This window comes from Phaethon lepturus, unplaced genomic scaffold (assembly GCF_000687285.1).
Source record: "Phaethon lepturus isolate BGI_N335 unplaced genomic scaffold, ASM68728v1 scaffold27503, whole genome shotgun sequence".
NCBI lineage: Eukaryota > Metazoa > Chordata > Aves > Phaethontiformes > Phaethontidae > Phaethon > Phaethon lepturus.
In genome coordinates, this window is record NW_010530185.1 from 29,882 (window position 1) to 49,279 (window position 19,398).

Genomic DNA, 19,398 nt, shown 5'->3' on the forward strand with positions numbered 1-19,398 from the left:
AGCCTGCGCCGGCAGCGCGTTGCGCTATGCTCGATGCCGGGCTCGCTTCCTGTTTCTATTCTGGTCGCGAACGGCTCAGCTCTGCTTCCTGCCTACACGCCTCGCACAGATTCCCCTAACCCCCAGCCTTTCGTTTTCTTAGGAGCGATTTTGGTTACGGACCCAACTGAAAGAGGAGACTGCGACCTCCGCGTGGAGGCGGGCGGCAGGGACGGCTGGCAGCTCGCTCGGGAGAGGATGGGCTCTTGCTCTTTTATGCCCGGCCGGAGTGACTAGGCGGGTCAGTGTTTAATCAGGAAATTGCTGTAGGATGACCAGTTCTGGTCTTGGATCCCGAACAATAGTCTGTGCTCTGTCACACGCATCCCCTGCGCTGCCGCAGCCTGAGAATACAGAGCTGTTTCTTGCGCCATAACTGCTGAAACGCACGCCTTGCGAGGTCACCCTCCGCTTTTAAACGTGCTTTCGAGAAGCTCATTGTTGTAGGGCAGGGAAATCAGTTTTTCACTTCCTTTTTGCTGCTGACTTGGTGTCATTGGAGACCCTTTAAAATGTGCGGAAGCCGCTTGTCAGTCTGATGTCAGACATACTAGCTTCGTCCTCTCCCCTTTCCATCAAAACTTAACCCTGCCAGAGGTCCCACCGTGCAAGGGAGGGAGAGTTGATGTTGGTGTGACCTTCATCTGCCGCGTGGAGCCGTTGCAGGGATAAATGAAGGTGTTTAACTTTGGCTGACAGCGCTGCGTGCGTTTGAAATACTGCCACACCTGAGCTTTCAGTTTACAGGAACCATTTTCCTCTTAATGTCCTTTTGACATGCTGGATTGACTTGTCTTCATAAATGCTGTGGAGAAAACTGTTTCCACATGGCGCTCAAATGTGGGCCATGGCAGGGGCCCAAGGCTCGGTTTGCTCAGCTCCCTTCCTGCAGCGGCCACGCTGCTTGGGTAGGCTTGTGCCCGCACCCTTGTGGGTACGAGGTTCGCGCCGTGATTTCAAACAAGTCCTGGTAATTGGAGGAGTTGTGTAATTGGTTTTTATTGTAATTTTGAATCAGGTCTTACCCAGGAAAATAGAAACCTTTATTTAAAAAAAAAAAAAAAAAAAGTTCAATTTCCTGAAATGACAAGAAGTGACATCTCTAGGAATTGACTGTTCTGGCTCCCTGACCCCGAGGGCAGCGCTGGGCGTACGTCAGTGTCTGGCCTGGGCCAGGTTTCCATGGTTATGTTACCTCTTCCCGTGCACGCTCACCGTTCTGAGCCAGGGCGAGAGGAGAATTTCCTTGATTCTTTCCAAATGTGTCTTCGGTTTCTCTGTCCCGTCCAGAGCAGCGGTACCAGGGGCACGGCTGCGCTGTCGCAGACAGGTTCTTGAACGCAGGTGGTTTCTCTAGGGATGCTCCATCTGGCAGTGTCAGGGGGCTCAGCCGTAGCCCCTCGTGTCGCTCCATCGCTGCCTCCCCATAGGTACGACAGACTTTGGGAAGGAGCTGCCAGCTTTCAGCTGTCTCTTCAGCAGGTTTTTCCAGTGAGAGAACTGCCAGATTCATCAAGCTTGCAAATACCTGATAACTTAGAAATTTTGTTCTCTCCCAAAATCTTCCTTCCTTCTGCTTTTTTAGAAATTGATTCTGTCACTCTTAATTGCGTCAAAGAGGCTGATAGCAATATTAAAAGCTAAGTTGTCTTAAAATCCGAAGTATTGGCCTGAACAGGGGCCTTTAAAATTTTTTAGTTATTTCAAACTCCTGCCTTTGCTGCATTTCTTTGCCCACCCTAACTCCTGTGGTTGGCATGGTGGCATAATCACATGCTGAGATGACTAAATGCTTCGGAGTCTAAATTGAACGCATCGGAGACTGGGAAGCGCCGTCCAGAGGAAGCACTGCTGGGGAATTGGAATATCCTTATGGCTGGCAATAAGGGGGTAGCTTCCTGCCTCTTACACGATTTAGTGTTTTATATGATCTGGGGTTTGTCTTCAGACTGAAGTAGAAAGCTTAAAAACCTCTGGAAGAAAAACAAAAGCTCTTTCAATAAACGGGTTGCGGTTTGTCATCTGAGACCCGTACTAGTTTCTCATTTGCACTTGCCTTCCCAAGGCCTGGTGTCAGACCAGCATTTCTGATCGGCATCATCAGCTCGTGGGTCTCGCTCCCCCTGCACCCCTAACACCCTCCAAACATTCAGTGTTGCTGAGAGCATCTTCTGATGCCGCTGTGATGTTGCTGCTCGTCGTGCCTGGGCTCCTCCACACTTCTTTCCTGCAGCTTGTTTTAGGGCTGGCGTTACCTTTGAACCTTGAGGTTTTATCCTTTCGTGTGGCGACGATGCTGCTGGATGGCGAGGGCAACTTCGGTGTGAGCTAAAGTGACGCTACTCTGTCAAGCAGAACTTCAGCATATACCACTGGCACTTTGAATACTTTATGTTGCGTCAATGCTTAGATTAACCTGGGAGTACTTTTTAGAAGCTGAGCGGCTTTCGAAGGGTTAAATAGAAACTTCTGGAGAGTTTTGCTGCTGCATTTCCCAGAGTCCTGCAGAAGCACTCAGCACCCAGCGCTCCTCGAGTGGGAATGCTGGCCTTCCACATGGTGGGTTTTCCCTTCAGCGACATCTTGTTCTGTGGATGAATTGTGTTGCTCCTTGCTGCAACTACAGCTTTTGAATCTCTCCTCTCCAAAGACCGAGAATATGAAATTTGTGTCTGCTCAGTGTGTGGAGGGGGAGGAAAGCTGCCCCCCCTCCTTTTTTTTTTTCTTTAATTTTATTTGGAGGGGGAAGAGAAGGAGGGGTGGCACAGAGTAGGAGCAGTAGATGTGATTAAAGCTCCTGCCGAGTAGATCTGTGGGAGTGGAGTATCGACCTCTGAAAAATCAATGGCTGCTGCGGTAGCAGCGCTGGCTGTTTTGCAAGGTCTCCCGTTGCAGGAATGTAGTAAAGCCAGCAGCACTTCCGTCTATCGTCCTCCCTTTTTATTTTGTACCTGCTTTCTGCCAAACGACCAGAGTCACCTAGATTTACTGAGGTGGATTAGAACAGCAGCTTATTTTTGCAATCAGAGTAAAATTTCTTGTGTGACACTGAGCCCCTCCTCCTGACAGCCTCCTTTCCAAATGCTCTTTTTCCTGCAGTGCAGCTAGAGCCAGCAGCTTCTACCAGTTTGTCTGAAGCCAGCCTGGAAGAATGAGCTTTTCAGCTTCTTCTTTGAGCAAGGAAACTGCACGAATCTCTCTTGCATGTTCTAGTCCCCATCTTAGGTTTGTAATTGTCGGCGCTGATGCCTGAGAGGAGCTCAAACTCCTCATAAGGGAAGGGAATATGGACTCCGTCTAGCAGAGGCTGAAGCCTCGATGCAGTTACCTCCTGATATTTGTTTTAGTGGGCAGGTGTTTTTCCCTTGATGTAGTAAAAGTCTAGCACTTGTTTCCTTTACCTAAGGACTGCACGGATGAGTAAGTGGCACGTAATAGGACTCAAAGGTTTTTATGCATGCTTGGTTTTGTAACCAGGATCTTCGGTTTTTCTCCAAAAGAGCTTGCTGCAGAACCTGAGAATTGCCTGTTTTCTAGTTGCTCACATGTGGTCCTTGCTCAGATCAGAGGTTGAGCTTCCAGGACCATATCTGAGGGGCGAAAACCAGTGATTTCATTGCATAATGAAATCCCTTTGTTCCTTCTGATAGCTGATCTTGTCCCATTTCGAAGTGGTATAGAAGAGGCAAGGCCATGAATTGGAAAAGCTTTTATAAAACACAGAAGTGTACTGTGCAGCTTGTGCTAGTGTGGCAGTGACCTTCCTTCTGGGCATTCCCTGTTTCTTACGCCAGGAGAAAGTCATCTTTCCCTGTTAAACTGAAAACAAACATTTCAGCGCCTCAGAGAGTCAGAGGTAAGAGCTGTGTGGCAGTGGAGGAAAGCTGTATGTGGTCAAGGGGACACCAGTTTGTGTTGCTAGGCTTTGATTAGTCTTTTAGTCATTTTGGGTAGCTTGGGAATGTGGATGAACATGCTTCCCATACATGTATGAACACAAAATCAGTAACAGGTAAGCTGGCAGCTTAAAAATACATATTTTTTGTTTCTGCCCCACTCCTCCAAGAGCATGACAGGGCAAAGAGCATATGGGAACAGAGTGTTAACAGCATTTTTCACTTCACTTTAAATTCCAGATATGTTCTAGATGTGGTGAGAGGATTTATTGGAGAGACATCTTGTGCACATCTTTCCTCCTCCCTCCCCTTTGTCTCTTGTCCAGTCTATATGCGTGCCAAGAACGATGATCACGTAGAAGGTGCTTTTGGTGCTGTAAAGGTGGACTCGTTACCTTCTGCACAATACCTGATGGTAGAATAGCAGACTGAGGTGAATGGTGGTCTTCCCTGGGACAACTTGTATATTTTTGGGATGGGACAGGACTTGGAAATCTGCTTTGGCTTTGGAATAGTTCACTTTCTTCTCATGGTGATGGTAGGTCTTTGCATTCCCACCCAGGGTGTTCAGTGAGCCTGCAGCTGCCTACCGAACGCTGAGAGCCAGTGCTTAGTGGGTTCTGTGTTTGTGGTGGTAGGTGCTGATGGATTTTATCAGAATTTTAAAGCATGGCCGTTGAAATTGAGCTGGTGGTGATGCAGGGCTTGCAGGAGTGTGGGCCCTTTTCTAGTGTGTGTCTCCAGTAAACTGGACTAGCTTGGAGACTGAAAAACTCCTTTCCGACTCTTTGATTTGTCAGCAAGAAAAAACTTTGGAGACAATAGGTTATAACTCTCTCTAGATGAAAAGTATCAACTGGATCTCTGCTGTAGCTTAACTCGTGTTCCCCAGCTCCAACTTCTGGTTTCTACTGGGGATGCAATCTGGAAGAGGAATAAGTAAGTAGGAGCGCGATGGCAAGTTGCAGAGCCTTCTCCAAACCTTTCCATCACATCTCTGGAAATCTCAAGTCAGCTTTGCAAGGTGTCTTCTTGGATGTGATGTGAATCTGTAAGTCTGGTGTAAATGGAGCACAGTGGGGTCTCCAGGCCGTTTTGTGTTACGAGATACAGTGCTTTGTGAAGCATAAGATGCAAAACGCAGTTGTCTGTGCTGTAGAAGGAGGAACGAGTCTATCCATTTCCCCAAAATAGCAGGGAGATCCTAGGTTGCCAGTCAGCTGTGTAATTTTTGCGATAGAGAGGACTGAGGTATTTTGGGTGTGGAAATAAAAGTGGAAGGAGAGAACAAGCTTGTGATTTTTAAGTGTTGATAGTTCTTGAATGAGTGGAAAAGAAACTGCAGAGAAAATGAAATTGTGATAGAAAGTAGGTATTTCAATTAGTCAGACTCAATGAAGAGGCTTTTTCCGTTTCAGAAAGAATCAGGGAATAAATTTAGCCATTGTTCTCTGGTCTTGCTTGTAAGCATCTTTATGGAAACAACTGGCCTTACAGAATTTATAAGCTCCACCACATGCTCGTCTCCAGATCATAATTTCCTTGAGTGCTATCTAGTGATCTGACAGTGCCTACAACCATTACAGTCTGACTGCGTTCCTTCCCTCTTCCCCCACACTTTTCGTGTGCACTTAGGTTGGGGATGGGCAGGGGAGTCGTAGAGGAAAGCTGCAGTCCCCAGCGAGGAGATCGGTTTGCTTTCTGGTCAGTCTTCCTGCTCTTCCAGATCAGTGGGATGGGCAAGAGCGGAGCCTGGAATCTCTGCTCCTCTGGGGCTTTGTTACCTTGATCTTAAGCATTTCTTCTTGTTTCATCTTTATGTTTGTTTAACAAATGAGCTTGTATCAGATAGTGAAATGGAGCTTCCTCTTTTCATATAAAAGAAACCTTGCTGTTTCCAGCATAAACTAACCGGCTCCCTTGTGCTGGTCATGCCAGGACTTGCAACCCTTTCCCTGAGATAGATGAACTCCCCTGCCCCCTCCTTCGGGTACCAGATTGTGTGATTTCAGGCATGGTTTTGTTGTGGTGTGAAAAGAGGGTGTTAGCTGCTGAGTCCTTGTTTGTCAGCAGTACTGACAAACCCATGCTGGCATCGGTGAGGGTTGGGCAACCAGTCGCAGCTGGAACAGTTATCATTTCAGGGTCCCTGTGGGCTTCCGCTATCAGGTCACATCCCAAAATAACACTGGGCAGTATTTCAAGTGAAGAAACTCAGGCTTTGGGGCTGCAGCCAGCCTGGAGTGTGAGATTCTGTGTGAAATAGTTGGAATCCCTCCAGTGTTTTTGATCTGCATGGCAGATGAGCAATAAAATGCATAAAAAACACATTGGAAACACGTGAGGAAATTCTCCAGACCCTGACGTTTCCTTCAAGTTGGCAGAGTTACTGCTGTCGAGCCTCACCTCCTGTCTCAGCTCGATTGGCTGTGCTCGCGGGAGGAGGGAAGAGGAGAGCCCTTCTCCTGGTGCTGCTGTGTCTTTCCAGGTCTCCTCCTGGTGCTCTGTGGGAGGCAAATAAAACCTCACTGGCCCTCTCCTCTTGGGCTTAATCCAGAACCTGCTGACGGCAGCAGGTCTCCATTATTTCAATGAGGTTTTCTTTTTTTAAAGGCTTCTCTGCTACAGCTGTCCTTAAAATGGTCTGTAGAGAGGTTGAGAGATTTCTTTTTCCCCTAGTTTGTGGGGAAAAGTACTACTCCCTTGGAGTAAATGGGATGTCAGAGCTAGAGGGTGTCCTTTAGGTTTAGTTTAAAAAAAAAAAACAACCCACCCACCACTCCGTGCCTTGATGGTTGGCATCCTGAGAAAATAACTTGATAGGTGGAAACAGCTCCTTACTGATTAGCTGCTTGCACTTAGGCATTCCAGCCCCTGTTTCTCTCCTTCCCCTTGCAGGAGTCTCACTTCTGAGAAACATAGTCCAGCTGAATAACACACTTGGAAAATGCTGCTGTGCTGGCAGAGTTTCTTTGCTGGGAAATGACTTTATTGTTGGAATTCATAAAACTTACAGATCTTTAGAGGTGAAAGTCACTTTGTGAGTTACTTGATTTTTATGGTCCTGTTTCAGTTCATGTCCTAACACCCAAGAAAGGCTGACATGTAATTCCCTTTTAACTTAAACTGATGATCTGAGGGTCTGATCCACAGCCTTATAGCTAGAAGGCCTACTTTTCCTATATGTGAGGTCTGTGATGGTATGCTAGCAATGCGGAGGGGCCCTCACTCGCATGTATAAAGCAACCCTGTATTAACCTGCTTAATTAAAACTGAATGTTTTTAAATGACTTGCAGTACTTAGGTTAAGCTTTGATGCATAGGCAAGGTCGAAGACACCAGCTTTAAAGATTGTTATCTAGTTACTTAGGAGTTAATTTTCAAACAGTTTTTAACATTGCTTCTTTTTATGTCTTGCAGATACTTTCATGCCTGGCATTACCAAGTCATATCCTCTTAGTATGCCCAGTTCATGTATGAATATTGCTCATACCATGTAGCAGACAGTGACCTCCTCAGATCCTGGAGGCAAACCTTCTCTTTTTGCCTCTTGCAGAAGCGTGTCATTTTTACTTCTGATAACAGAAGGGAACTTGCACATCTCACCTTGCACACTTGCTCTGTATCTGTCCTTTCATGCCAGTATTTTGTCTCAGGTGTACATTTACAGTGTGTTTTGTTGGTTTTTTTTTTTTTTTTCCTTTGAGTCTAAGGATTTCTCATGTAAGTAGCTATAGGCTCTGCCCCTCTGGTCTGAAGGTTTAACTGCTCTGAAATGCTGTACCCGCATGAGCTTATGGTGGTGGGGATTTTAAAGCTGCAAAGGGTTTTGGCCTCCAACTTCGTTTCGGTGATGATGAAAACAGTGTTTGGATGCATTTGGTGATTGAGACTAAAAGTACTTTAACGTGTTTAAGGGAAATAACACTATTTCTGTCCAATTTTAGGTAGGACAGAATTGGTTTCTGAACGTTCTGATCCCTTCATTGACTTAGAGGGTAATCTAGATGTGTGTCTTAAACCAGTGGCTGAAGTTAGATGCAGTGAGTCTCAAGGAGAGGATTGTTTTGCTCTTGATTGTTTGTGTTGATTGATGCTTTTTAATGCAAGATGTTGGAAATACTGTCTCTTTACTCCCACTTCAGATGGTGTCTGCAATAGGAGTATGGGGTTTGTCAAAGTTGTCCGGGGGAAAAAACGAAGTAACTGCATAAAGCAGCAATGCTTTTGATGTTACAATAGGAAGGTAGTGAAAATTGCAAGAGCTCTTAGATGCTGTTTTTAGACTTTTTCTGCAATTTTTTAGCTTTCACTGAAATAAAACAAAGCTCTTTTTTTGCCCCCCCCCCCCGGAAGATAACACTTCAGCAGTAAGCAAGTATACCTCTGAGACTGTCGTGCAGGAAATGATCTCTCAAACAGAAGCAGTAATGGAAAGGGAGGAAGGACATGCTATGCACTAAGTCATCCCACCAAGTGACTGGTGTTTTCAGTTCAAATGTAGCATTTGCCAGTATTTGTTAGAAGCATTTTGGTCAAATTCCACTGTTAAAATAGACAAGATTGCTCTACTGCAGCAGACAACTGAATGTGGTGCAGCTGATGCCCAGCTCTCCCCTTTGTCTTTCTGAATGTCACTGTCTATCCAACAAGTGTGATGAGGTGGTTGGATGTCTCCTGGGTCGTGTTTTATTCTTCTGTAACTCCATTTTTCCACTTCCTAGGATGTGGTGTCGTACTGTTCTCCAGCTTAGATGATGGGGACGTGCTGTCGGAACCTTTTCACACATCACCTGGCAGATAGGTGTTACAGAGTGATAAGGCTCTCCGCTTGCTTTTGAAGGCTCATAAGTTTGCAGTATCTTGTGTCTGAGGTCCTTCCCCACTGCACAGAGCTGGGAAAATGTTATCCGAACTGCTCTTAAACAAGACGTCATCCAGTCAGTGTAAATGAGACCAGGGTGTCCAAATTACTTACCAGTTGGCTTGGCCTTTCTGCATGGTGCTTTAAATGAGGTTGTCTCTGTTCATGCTGGTCAGCTGAATTCTGTGCAGAGGGAGTTGATCTGAAATGCCCTCAGGGCTCAGTCCAGAACACTGCTGATCCAGGGTTGATTGCTCTGAAAGACTTAAAAAGGATGGGTGAAGTCCTGGTAAGTTTTGGTCTGCCACTTCCTCACCTGCTGTGGTCCTTTGAATCTCTGGCAGAGATTTTATCTGATCACCGGAATAGTTATAACTTCCCAGCTTTCTGTTCAAGTGTGCCACCACTTACTCTGTCTTGGACTGTTACTTACTCATTTACTCCAGGCCAAGCCTGAATAGCTGATGCCTTATTATCAAACAGGCTAGTACCGTTGTGCATGTTGGATCTGCACATCATCTTCTTGGAAGTATCCACATTTTTCAGACTTGCCAGCTGATTATTGGTGCTGTTGCTTTGCAGTCGCTACTGTGGCAATCGGAGGTCTCAACTTTCTTAGGCTTTTTGTACGTTTCTTCTTCAGGGTGGATACATGCCGTAGGAAGGGTATTTTCTAGCCTTGCCTTCAAGAGAAGCTGAACTTTACAGGCTGATGTTGTAACTGCTAATTTTTGCTATCTTTGAAGAAAGGGAAGTGGGAACCCTGAAGAGTATTTTATGGTTTTCTTTTAAATCTGTTTAGTTTGTTTTTATCCATCTCAAGTGAGTAGTTTCCCAGCTCATATGAGGTTTATGAATTAATTATGGTGAGGCAGAAGTTTTCTGTCTTTCAGAGGCTGAGCCACATTTCAGTTCCAAGCAATGATCACATGGACTGTCTCCTCTATTTGCAGTTGATTTGTCTTGTTGATGCGTTCTTTAATTTCTCGCTTCTTTTAATTCAGTTTAGAGGCAAGTAGGAGAATTAGCCAGTTGTTTGGACTATCAGCAAGCATTTGGCAAACCAGCTAGGGAACTCTTGGGTTCAGAGAGCGGCAGCAGCATAAGACACATTTGGCAGTTACCTCAGTCTGCAGCAGCCTTCGTTACTGACAATAACATGAACAGGGTTCATTGATTTCTATTTGTAGTATGCCTAAGGGAGAAATGCACTCTTTCTTAGTGGTATGTGAGAGAACAGTCCCATGGCGTTTTATTTTTGCCTGATCTGTTTCTCTGTGTATTGCAGGACCTGTCTGGTTCAATAGATGATCTGCCCATGGGTACAGAAGGAGCCCTGAGTCCTGGAGTAAGCACATCAGGGATTTCCAGCAGTCAAGGAGAGCAGAGTAACCCAGCTCAGTCTCCTTTCTCTCCACATACCTCTCCTCACCTGCCAGGCATCAGAGGACCCTCCCCATCCCCAGTTGGATCTCCAGCTAGCGTAGCTCAGTCCCGCTCTGGTCCGCTTTCACCTGCTGCAGTACCAGGTAATGCTACTCAGGACGTGCTGATCTTTTGGTAGGGCTGCCTCATGCAGCTGGAGAGTGAATTCAAATGGCCAGTGGGGAGGAATTGGCCAGTGTCAGTACTGTGTGGTTATTGAGGTCCTATGATCTCATTTGTTTGCTTTAAAATGTCTAACTTTCAAAGGGTGCAGTAGGATGAGTGGGGTGGCTGGTAAACCAGCAGTGTCATTTTGCTGGGTTAATGTGACTGATCTTGCTGTTGTTTTTCCTCACTGTGGCTAACATAACCTTCTCCTGAAGTTGTTTGGAGTGCTGGTATTTAATACTCTTGCATCCTGGGTTTTGTGGTGTGCAATTTCAGTGATTAACCACTCTCTTTTTTTTGCGGTGTAGGCAATCAGATGCCACCCCGACCGCCCAGTGGCCAGTCGGACAGTATCATGCATCCTTCCATGAACCAGTCAAGCATAGCGCAAGATCGAGGTGCGTGACGTGAGTTAAAAGATTTAATTGTAAAGCTGGATGTGTAAAAATTACCTGGCCTGATGATGTGGATTCTGTGGTGAGATAGCATTTAAAAGCTTCCCCAGGTTTATAAGCTGCAAGTGTTTGGGCACCTTGCAGTAAATTCAGCTGTTGCTGGTTGTTTGGCCTCTTAATGTTCCATCCAAGCTAGTAGTTTGGCTTGTAAGATGTTTTCTCTGGCTTTTGACATGCTTTTCTGCGAGTGTTGCTTGTCCAAGGTCCGTGACCTTAAGCTTCAAAATGAGGGGTGCTGGCAACAATATTGTGTGCCTTTTCCCCCTAAGAGAACAAGGTTAGTGTGGGGGAAAATGCATGTAAAATTTCAGCTCTCATGGTTGCAGGTATATAGTTGTCACCCTGAGAAAACAAACCAGCAAACAAAAAACAACAAGAAGCTCCTAGGATTTGCAGAGTTGTACTGTCTACTCCTGTGACACCAAGTTGGTTTTTTTTTCTGGTTAAAACAGGAAATTGGATCTGTCACTGGCTTCTTGAATAGCAACCTGTGTAAAATCTGTCTAGGCTGTTAGTGAAAAGATTTTGTTAGTGGGTCCCAGGGGTTGCTGTTGCCTAAGAACGTGTGTGTCCAGTGGCACCTCTGGATACTTGGCACTAATTGTCTGCTCCACTCACTGGGTGACCAGGTTACATGCAGAGGAATCCTCAGATGCCCCAGTACAGCTCACCCCAGCCTGGCTCAGCCTTATCTCCCCGTCAGTCTTCTGGAGGACAGATGCATGCTGGAATGGGGCCATACCAGCAGAACTCCATGGGAAGCTACGGACCCCAGGGCGGGCAGTACGGACCTCAAGGTGGGAACTGAGCTCTGCAAATACAAAAGGCCTCTCTCTATGGTAACATCTTGTCTGTGATAAACTGTTTTTTATTTGTCCCATTCTAGTGTGTGGGTAATACAAAACAGTGTGCTGCTTAGGAGCTGGAAGGAACTGTGTTTTGTTCATGTTTAGATTGATGAAATACGTTGCTTACAGGGCTAGTTGTACTTCTAAATGTAGGATACTTCCTCTTTGTTTAAAAAGATGTAGGTTGTGCATCCTGTGTAACAGAGAAGAAGAGCCATTTCTCTTTGGAGAGGAAGAAAATTGAGTGTTGTATGTTTTGGAAAGGGTTAAGTGAGTTTTTTTACATTCTGTCCTGGATCGTTTAGCTCGCTCTGCTTAGTTGAGGTTTGGGAGAGTTTCAGGCAGCTTTTGAATCGATGTTTTTACTTGGCTATGTCAAAACACATTTTATGTGGCTTATATCCAAGTACTTTGACTTTTTGTTGAGGTGTTAACACTCCCCCTCATCTCTGTTAGTGATCTTTAAATATTTGCTGATAGAAGATTTTTATGGTGATTCATAAACTAACTAGTTGAATGATGTTGTCTTTGCCTTTTTTTATCTCCTTAGGAGGTTATCCCAGGCAGCCAAACTACAATGCTATGTCCAATGCCAACTACCCCAGTCCAGGAATGGGAGGAAGCATGAACCCCATGGGTGCAGGGAGCCAGATGCACGGGCAGACTGGTGTGCCACCATACAGTGGTCTTCCTCCAGGGAGGATGAGCCATGCAACCATGGGGAACAGACCTTATGGGCCTAACATGGCGAATATGCCGCCTCAGGTGGGGACGGGGATGTGCCCCCCACCAGGTGGCATGAATCGCAAAGCACAAGAAGCGGCTGCTGCCGCCATGCATGCTGCTGCCAACTCCATCCAGAACAGGTAAGGAATGCAGTTTCCCCTGGTCTCTGTTAAAGTCCCTTCCCTGTGTCAGATCTAGGTTTTAAAGCTGTGGATGGAATAACCCAAAGCTGGGGTAATACTGAACATACACTTCCTTGAAGGTTTCCCCTTCTGGGAGACTTTTACATCAATTTTAAGGGTTAAAAAAGAAAGAGCTTAAAGCTTGGACAAGCATTGTGTTGGAATACCTCATTAGTGACATGCTTAGGGAATTTTTAATATTCACAGGTAAAATCTGTTTAACTCTGAGATCTCTTCAGTTGTTTTTGCTTTCTGGCCCCCTTTGTTACACGAGTGACTTAAAAGATGCTGCGTGTGTGCTAACGCTTATAAATCTAGCAGACAGCCATCTAGCTGCATTTGTCTGAGCCAAGGCTTTACTTGTCCAGTGTAATGAACTTCTTCCTTTTAGCGCCTTGATGAGCAGCTGTAGGAAAGGGAGCTGGAATTCATCACTGAACTTTGCAACTATTTTCTGTGGTGGTTTGTTTTTTTTGCTGCACATTTCAGAGTAGGTGTATGTGGCCTACCAGAATGCCCTGAGAGCCACAGACTTGCTTGTAAATTTGGTTCCACCAGTCAAGCTGTTACAATATTTGTGTCTGACTGGGCATTGTGCTCTATCCTGACTTAAGGGCTGCTTTTGCAGTCTACTGTCTGATGTTACCTATGACTGCCAAGAGGTCAAGTTCCCAAAAGTCAATAAAGGCATCAAAGCCTGTCCCTTTGAGTAACAAGTTGTGTGTGAGGTTTTCTGATACATGTAAAATAATGTAGCTTGTATGGGTAACAAAAAGGAAAGACATAAAGAAAAATCATTATATGTTTCTGGAGCACTGTACTGTTCATCTATACAGATAACGTATTCTCATTTAAACAGACAGGACTGCAGTATTTGCAGAGCTGTTCTTTCCTGTGAAGGCAACGTAACAACTGAAATGAAGTTCAGTTTGGACTGAACAAGATTAAGGGTGAAAATGTGCAGAACTGAAGTCCCTCTTTCAAAATGGTTTGCATCCCTTTTTCGTTTGAGAATGAGACTTAGGCTCTAGGGTAGCTAAGCTTTAAAAGAGCACCTGATCTTTGGCCTTTTGCTGGAAAAGTGAGCTGGAGAAAGTCGCTTCTCCCATTTCCTTTGTAGAAGGTTTCTTTTAGCAAGCCTGCTTCATTAGAAGACAAGATCTTAATGCTTAGTATTTGGAGTAAGTGTCTGTTTGTTCCTTGCTTTCTCTAGGCCTCCTGGTTATCCCAACATGAACCAAGGGGGAATGATGGGCACTGGACCTCCATATGGACAGGGAATTAACAGTATGGCTGGCATGATAAACCCCCAGGGCCCACCCTATCCGATGGGTGGGAATATGGCTAACAACTCTGCAGGTAAGCTAGTGCTGACTGTTAGGAGTTTCATTGATTTTATTGTACTGGATTGAAAAATCAATGTTTTAAGATTCTTTTAACTTCCTAGGGATGGCAGCAAGCCCTGAAATGATGGGTCTTGGAGATGTCAAATTAACACCTGCAACTAAAATGAACAATAAGGCGGATGGGACGCCAAAAGCAGAATCCAAGTCAAAGGTAAAATGTTTTGGTTTTTGTTTCTAATGATTCCCATCCTCTTCAGCATCCAGGGAAATAAAACCGTTGCATGTTAACTTGGATTGAGCAGTGCATCTGTCTAGTAGTGAGCGTGGTTTGTAACAGAAACCTACTTTGATTCGTCCTCCTTACCCCATTAGCATGGTTGTCTGTGCAGTACGTGGTCTGACCGCTACTTGTGACCATGGCTCTAACTCAAGAGTGTGGCAAGTGAGTGGGATATATCCTCTTTTGGGATGTGTTATGTTTTGGACCATAATTAAAGAAATAGTGTATTGAAGTGTGTGCACCTGTGTTTTAGAGTAGGCTCTGGCTATATTTGCAATAAACCACTAAATACCCACGTATGTTAATAACAGTATTCTTGAAGACCCTGAACTCTGCCATCCCCTACAGAGACCTGCTAGCCCTCGGAAAGGCCCAGAAAGGGACTTTTCTGTCAGAATTCACATGTCCTCCAGGAGTTCAAGCCTTTATCTAAAATTTCTAACAGATACCTGGCACACCGTATTTATATGTTCTCATTTCAATTGTGGGCTAGTCTTGCCTTTATTAGCTGGGGAAGAAGGTACCTGAACAGATGCACCTTTTGGGTCAGCTTTATCCAAGGCTCCAGATCCTACAAATAGCTAATTAGACTGTTGCTTGAATCGGAAGTGTAAAGGTAAAGACTACGTAGTTGAAGTGCTCAGTGTAAGGAGATTCAACATTAATTATGCTTGATGTGTCGAGCCCTGGCTGTGCTTGAACTGTGCTGGCGGTTCCAAGAAGTTCTTCAGGATTTAACAGGGTTTTATTTCTGGGATTCATAAACTGCTCAGAAATGAAGGGGAGCATTTCCCACTCCTTTGGGAGTAAACAATTTCACTTGCAAAACAGTTTACTGTTAGGAATGATCACCTGCCACAGTGAAACTGCTAAAAGAGGTGTAAACAAACCTGAGTTTGTTTCTGGTGTGGCGTGGAGCTAGTCAGTTATCACTTCTCAGCTGGGAGGTGGTACACTAAAGCATTACAGTTGTTTCACAAACAAACTGCTTACTAATCCTGTATTAAAGCCAGAAGAGGGAGGCAAACAAGTCCTTCAGGGAGTGTTTTGGGGTTTTTTTGCATTACTGCTACCAGTTTCAAAAGAACCACCAAAAAAGCAGTTTCTAAGCCCTTAGTTTCCTCTTTTGCTACCTGAAGGAAAATACACGTTCTGCAAGTTTGACACCTCTACCACCAGCAGTCTGCAAGAAGATTCAGAAGATGTCTCGCTTCTGCCTGTGTGTTCTGGCATCTGCCTTTCTATTTATGACATACAAGGGCTTGAATGCTCTTGAGCTAGGAGGTGCCAAAAGCTACAAATAAGGGTTATTCTGTCCTCCTGATCTGCACTGTTCAAGGATTATCTCATGTGCTAATGCATACACTGTCCTGGGTATACGGGTTCATCTAGGACATCGTCAGATATGAAGTTCACTTCTACATTGGAAGTTCATTTTTAAGTAAGCGTTTGGAAAGCCAAAACCATTTCTCCCTTTACTCCAATTGTATGTGATCCAGGGGGAGAAAGATAACATAACATGCTCATGCACTGTATCAAAAGACTTGGGGAAGGAAAGCAAGATTGCAGGACCACAGGTTTTACCACTTGGACAATTTAGTGAATCAGATGTGTAGGGACTAGTGTGTAATACTCATATTTCATAGATGTAAACTTGTATTTCAAATTCTTGTGACACCTTTCCATATTGGTCTTCTTGGATCCTGATATGCCAGCAATAGCAAGCTGATATGGAAGCTTATGTCATATCTGAGTAGCAGATTCCTGCACCTCTGTCAGTGAAGAGGCAAGGGAAGAGAGATGGTCGTTGTGAGGGACCCCTCGCACACATTGGTCAAACAGGTGCCTCTAATCTTTTTTTTTTCCCCCCTTTGAGGCACATTTATTGTTATTCCTTTGCAGTGTTTAGTGTCAGTTTAACCTGATGGCTACCACTTGGGTAAGAGAAGAGACTAACCGGAGGCCAGTATTCACCCTGGCAGAGCGCAGTAGCCATGGGGAATCTCATTTGCAGTTGAATTAGATGTTTTCTCATATATTTAGCAAACGAGCCCACAAAGGATCTATCAGAGATGGCTCTCTGCAGTCTCCTTGAGTTTTGTTTGGTTTCTGTAGCATTCCTGAAGCCTTTCACTTTTAAAAACTACATATTCTGCGAATTCCCTGAGTAGCAGCTGGTTTTGTGATACCTTTGTTGAATAATACTTGCCTTTCAGACTGACACTGATTTGAGACAAGCATAGGTCTAATCTAAGGCTGTTCTCAATATAACAGCAGAACGTTGAACTCTTATCTGACTGCTTTTTTGCAACCATCTCGCGTGTGAACTAGCTGCTTTTGTGCTGCTCAGTCCTGATATCTCTTTCCTTCTCCTAGAAGTCCAGTTCCTCTACTACAACCAATGAGAAAATCACCAAACTCTATGAGCTGGGTGGTGAGCCTGAGAGGAAGATCTGGGTAGATCGTTACCTGGCCTTTACTGAAGAGAAGGCTATGGGCATGACAAATCTCCCAGCGGTCGGCAGGAAACCCTTGGACCTTTACCGGCTCTACATCTCAGTGAAGGAGATTGGAGGATTGACTCAGGTGAGCGTCCAGCAGCCGGTGTGGCGACTGGGTGTTTGTATGCAGAGCTGCCCACTGTCTGGCAGTCACAAGTCAATGGGCAACACAATTCAAAGTTGGGTCTGTAGCTAGATGTAAGCGATGGATTTCCATTTAGCTATGTTTCTTTTCTTTTTATTTTTTAAAATAACGCTTATGAAACATAGCATCCTTTAAGTGAGCCAAATGTCTGCTCTCCCATTATCTGGTTGAGAGCAGTCTGTGGTGAGATTCAATTCCAGTGCTTTTTTCCCCTGCTTTGTCCAGTGCGAGGATTGGTGACACTGTCTTTGTTTATGCATCTGGCTGTCAACTGAGCTTATGGCTGATTTGATTTGCAATCTGTCCCTGTTTGAAAAGTTTTCTCTAGGTGAGGAAGAGAGTTTACTCGTTTTTGGTTTTGAACACAGCTGTATCTGCTCTGCTTAGTCCTTATTGCATCCTTTGTTTTAGCTGGGAAGTGTTGATTTCTTCCCAGAAAATTTCTTGGAGGAGAAGTAGCTGCGATTTTGAGCTTAGAGCCTCTTGTTCGGTTGTGCAGGTCAACAAAAACAAGAAATGGCGTGAGTTAGCCACAAATCTCAACGTGGGCACGTCCAGCAGTGCAGCTAGTTCTTTGAAGAAGCAGTACATCCAGTGTCTCTATGCCTTTGAGTGCAAGATTGAGCGAGGTGAAGACCCCCCTCCAGATATCTTTGCAGCTGCTGATTCAAAGAAGTCTCAGACTAAGATACAGCCTCCATCTCCAGGTGAGTTTAGACACTGGTTTAAGGTGTGTAATGAATGTTTGGACCAGAGGATCTCTGGCACTGTACACCCAACGTCATGTGCTGTGGACCAGTCTGGTCCCAAACTTCACAAAGCTCTCATGGCTGTTCTTCTCCAGTTGTGTAGATTAAATACTTTCGTAATGTGGGAGTGAGTGATACTGGGAATAATCAAGCCTCTTGGGATAAGAAAAGGGAGAACATAAAAATACGTACAGAAGTATATACACGCACCTCTGTGCTTACCAGTACATAAGTGCCTTAGGAGAATCTGGTGGAGAGAGAAGTCTGGAGTTACCCCTTCAAGGTGATCTCTGCATATTCTAATAGCAGCCCTTGTTAGTACTGCTTAAGTTTGGGAACTTGCTAGAAAAGTTGTGCTTGTTTTGACTATGCAAGTGCTACCTCTGGGAGTAAATGCTTGACATGGGTGTGCACTCATCTTCCTCAGGAATTTCTTCTTTCTGTCTTCAGCAGAAGACAGTGAGGCCTTTCTGAGGCTTTGTGCCCAGAGAGCTTCATAAGCCTATTACAAGTTGGATGCTTTAGAATTCAAGCCCTTTAAAACGAACTTCTACTGTTATTTCAAATTTGATGGCGTGCTCCAGCTTCTGACTATTTAAGCATAGTGTTCAATTCAGGGGGAAAAGCTGGGGGCGGGGGATGTCCAGGCTAGCAGTGCATGCTGTACTCTTTAGTCTTCAGAAAGTCTGATCATTTCTGTCTCGTTTGCATTGAGTTCATTGCTTGAATTGCTGCAGAACTTGCCAGCCCTTTAAGCTTCAGTTTTCCAGTTTGTCTTATAAGTAAAACCTTCAGATGCTTTTTCTGGACAGGAGCCTGTTCATGTAGGTGAAATAAAATCTTTGCTTTAAAGTTCCTGTAATGTTTGCAAAAAATGCCCTTTTGGTTCTGAAACCTGGCATCATCTTTGTCTAGCTCCTGAGGAGTGGAATAATGAACCCTTTTTTGATTGTACTGCAGTTGTGTTTCAGCCCTGCTAAGCCTCGATAGACAGTGTGCTTGTCCGAATACTCTTTTGGCAACTACATTTATCTATCCTCTCGGTTACAGAGTGTTGTTTTTTTAAATAACTAAATTATGTCTTTTCACTAGTGAGGAACCCTGTGCCAGTGTAGCTTCAACATTGATGTATTCTGCAAGATAAAGCAACTTTTGTGTCATTAGACTAAACTTCTGTCTAAAGTGATGTCTGAGTTCTGCTAAAACTAGACCACAAATCCACCCCCGCTTTCTTTCCAAAACTTCTTTCTTGTCCCCCTGAGATACTAGGCTGTGGAACAAAGATGTTGAGAGCTTTTGGAGTTTATTTGGAAAGGGCTGAGACTTTTAGGAAGCCACTTAAAACTTCTCATAGCACTAGGTGCCTGTCAGAATGGATTAGATGGTGCATCAGTTTGTATTTTGTTTTAGTTAATACCGTGGTATGTGAGAGTCGTGAGGCTGCCTTTTGGGCTGTGGTACAGGTGATCTTTTGCTTCAGCACATCAGCAGTAGGAGTTTGCAGGGCTGCTTTCCTGAACTCTGCACGTTTGTGCGGCTTTGTTGACTTAGCCCACAGGTTTGATGCCTGCTAGGAGAGGACTGTGCTGTATTTCCTATTTAAACTGTTCTCTCCACTTGTCTTGCTCCAGACTCCTGCAACTAGGAATATGCAGAGGCAGCACTGAACCATGGTTGGTTACTCTGATCCTTTAAGCTGTTACCACTCAGCATGTTCATCCTCCTCTTTCACTTTCCTTTTCCTCCTCTCTCTTGCTCCCCCGGATCAGCAGGA

General features: G+C 44.8%; 1 protein-coding gene across 1 annotated transcript in view; it reads left to right on the plus strand.

Annotated features, from left to right (window-relative positions):
- The window catches only part of ARID1A (AT rich interactive domain 1A (SWI-like)), a 37,367-nt gene that overhangs the window by 7,997 nt on the left and 9,972 nt on the right, over positions 1–19,398 (plus strand). Inside the window, exons 4-11 of the mRNA XM_010284201.1 lie at positions 10,088–10,328; positions 10,701–10,790; positions 11,477–11,644; positions 12,246–12,561; positions 13,817–13,962; positions 14,051–14,160; positions 16,606–16,815; positions 17,375–17,582. Coding sequence (XP_010282503.1) covers positions 10,088–10,328; positions 10,701–10,790; positions 11,477–11,644; positions 12,246–12,561; positions 13,817–13,962; positions 14,051–14,160; positions 16,606–16,815; positions 17,375–17,582 — 1,489 coding nt within the window. The remainder of the gene's footprint in view (positions 1–10,087; positions 10,329–10,700; positions 10,791–11,476; positions 11,645–12,245; positions 12,562–13,816; positions 13,963–14,050; positions 14,161–16,605; positions 16,816–17,374; positions 17,583–19,398) is intronic.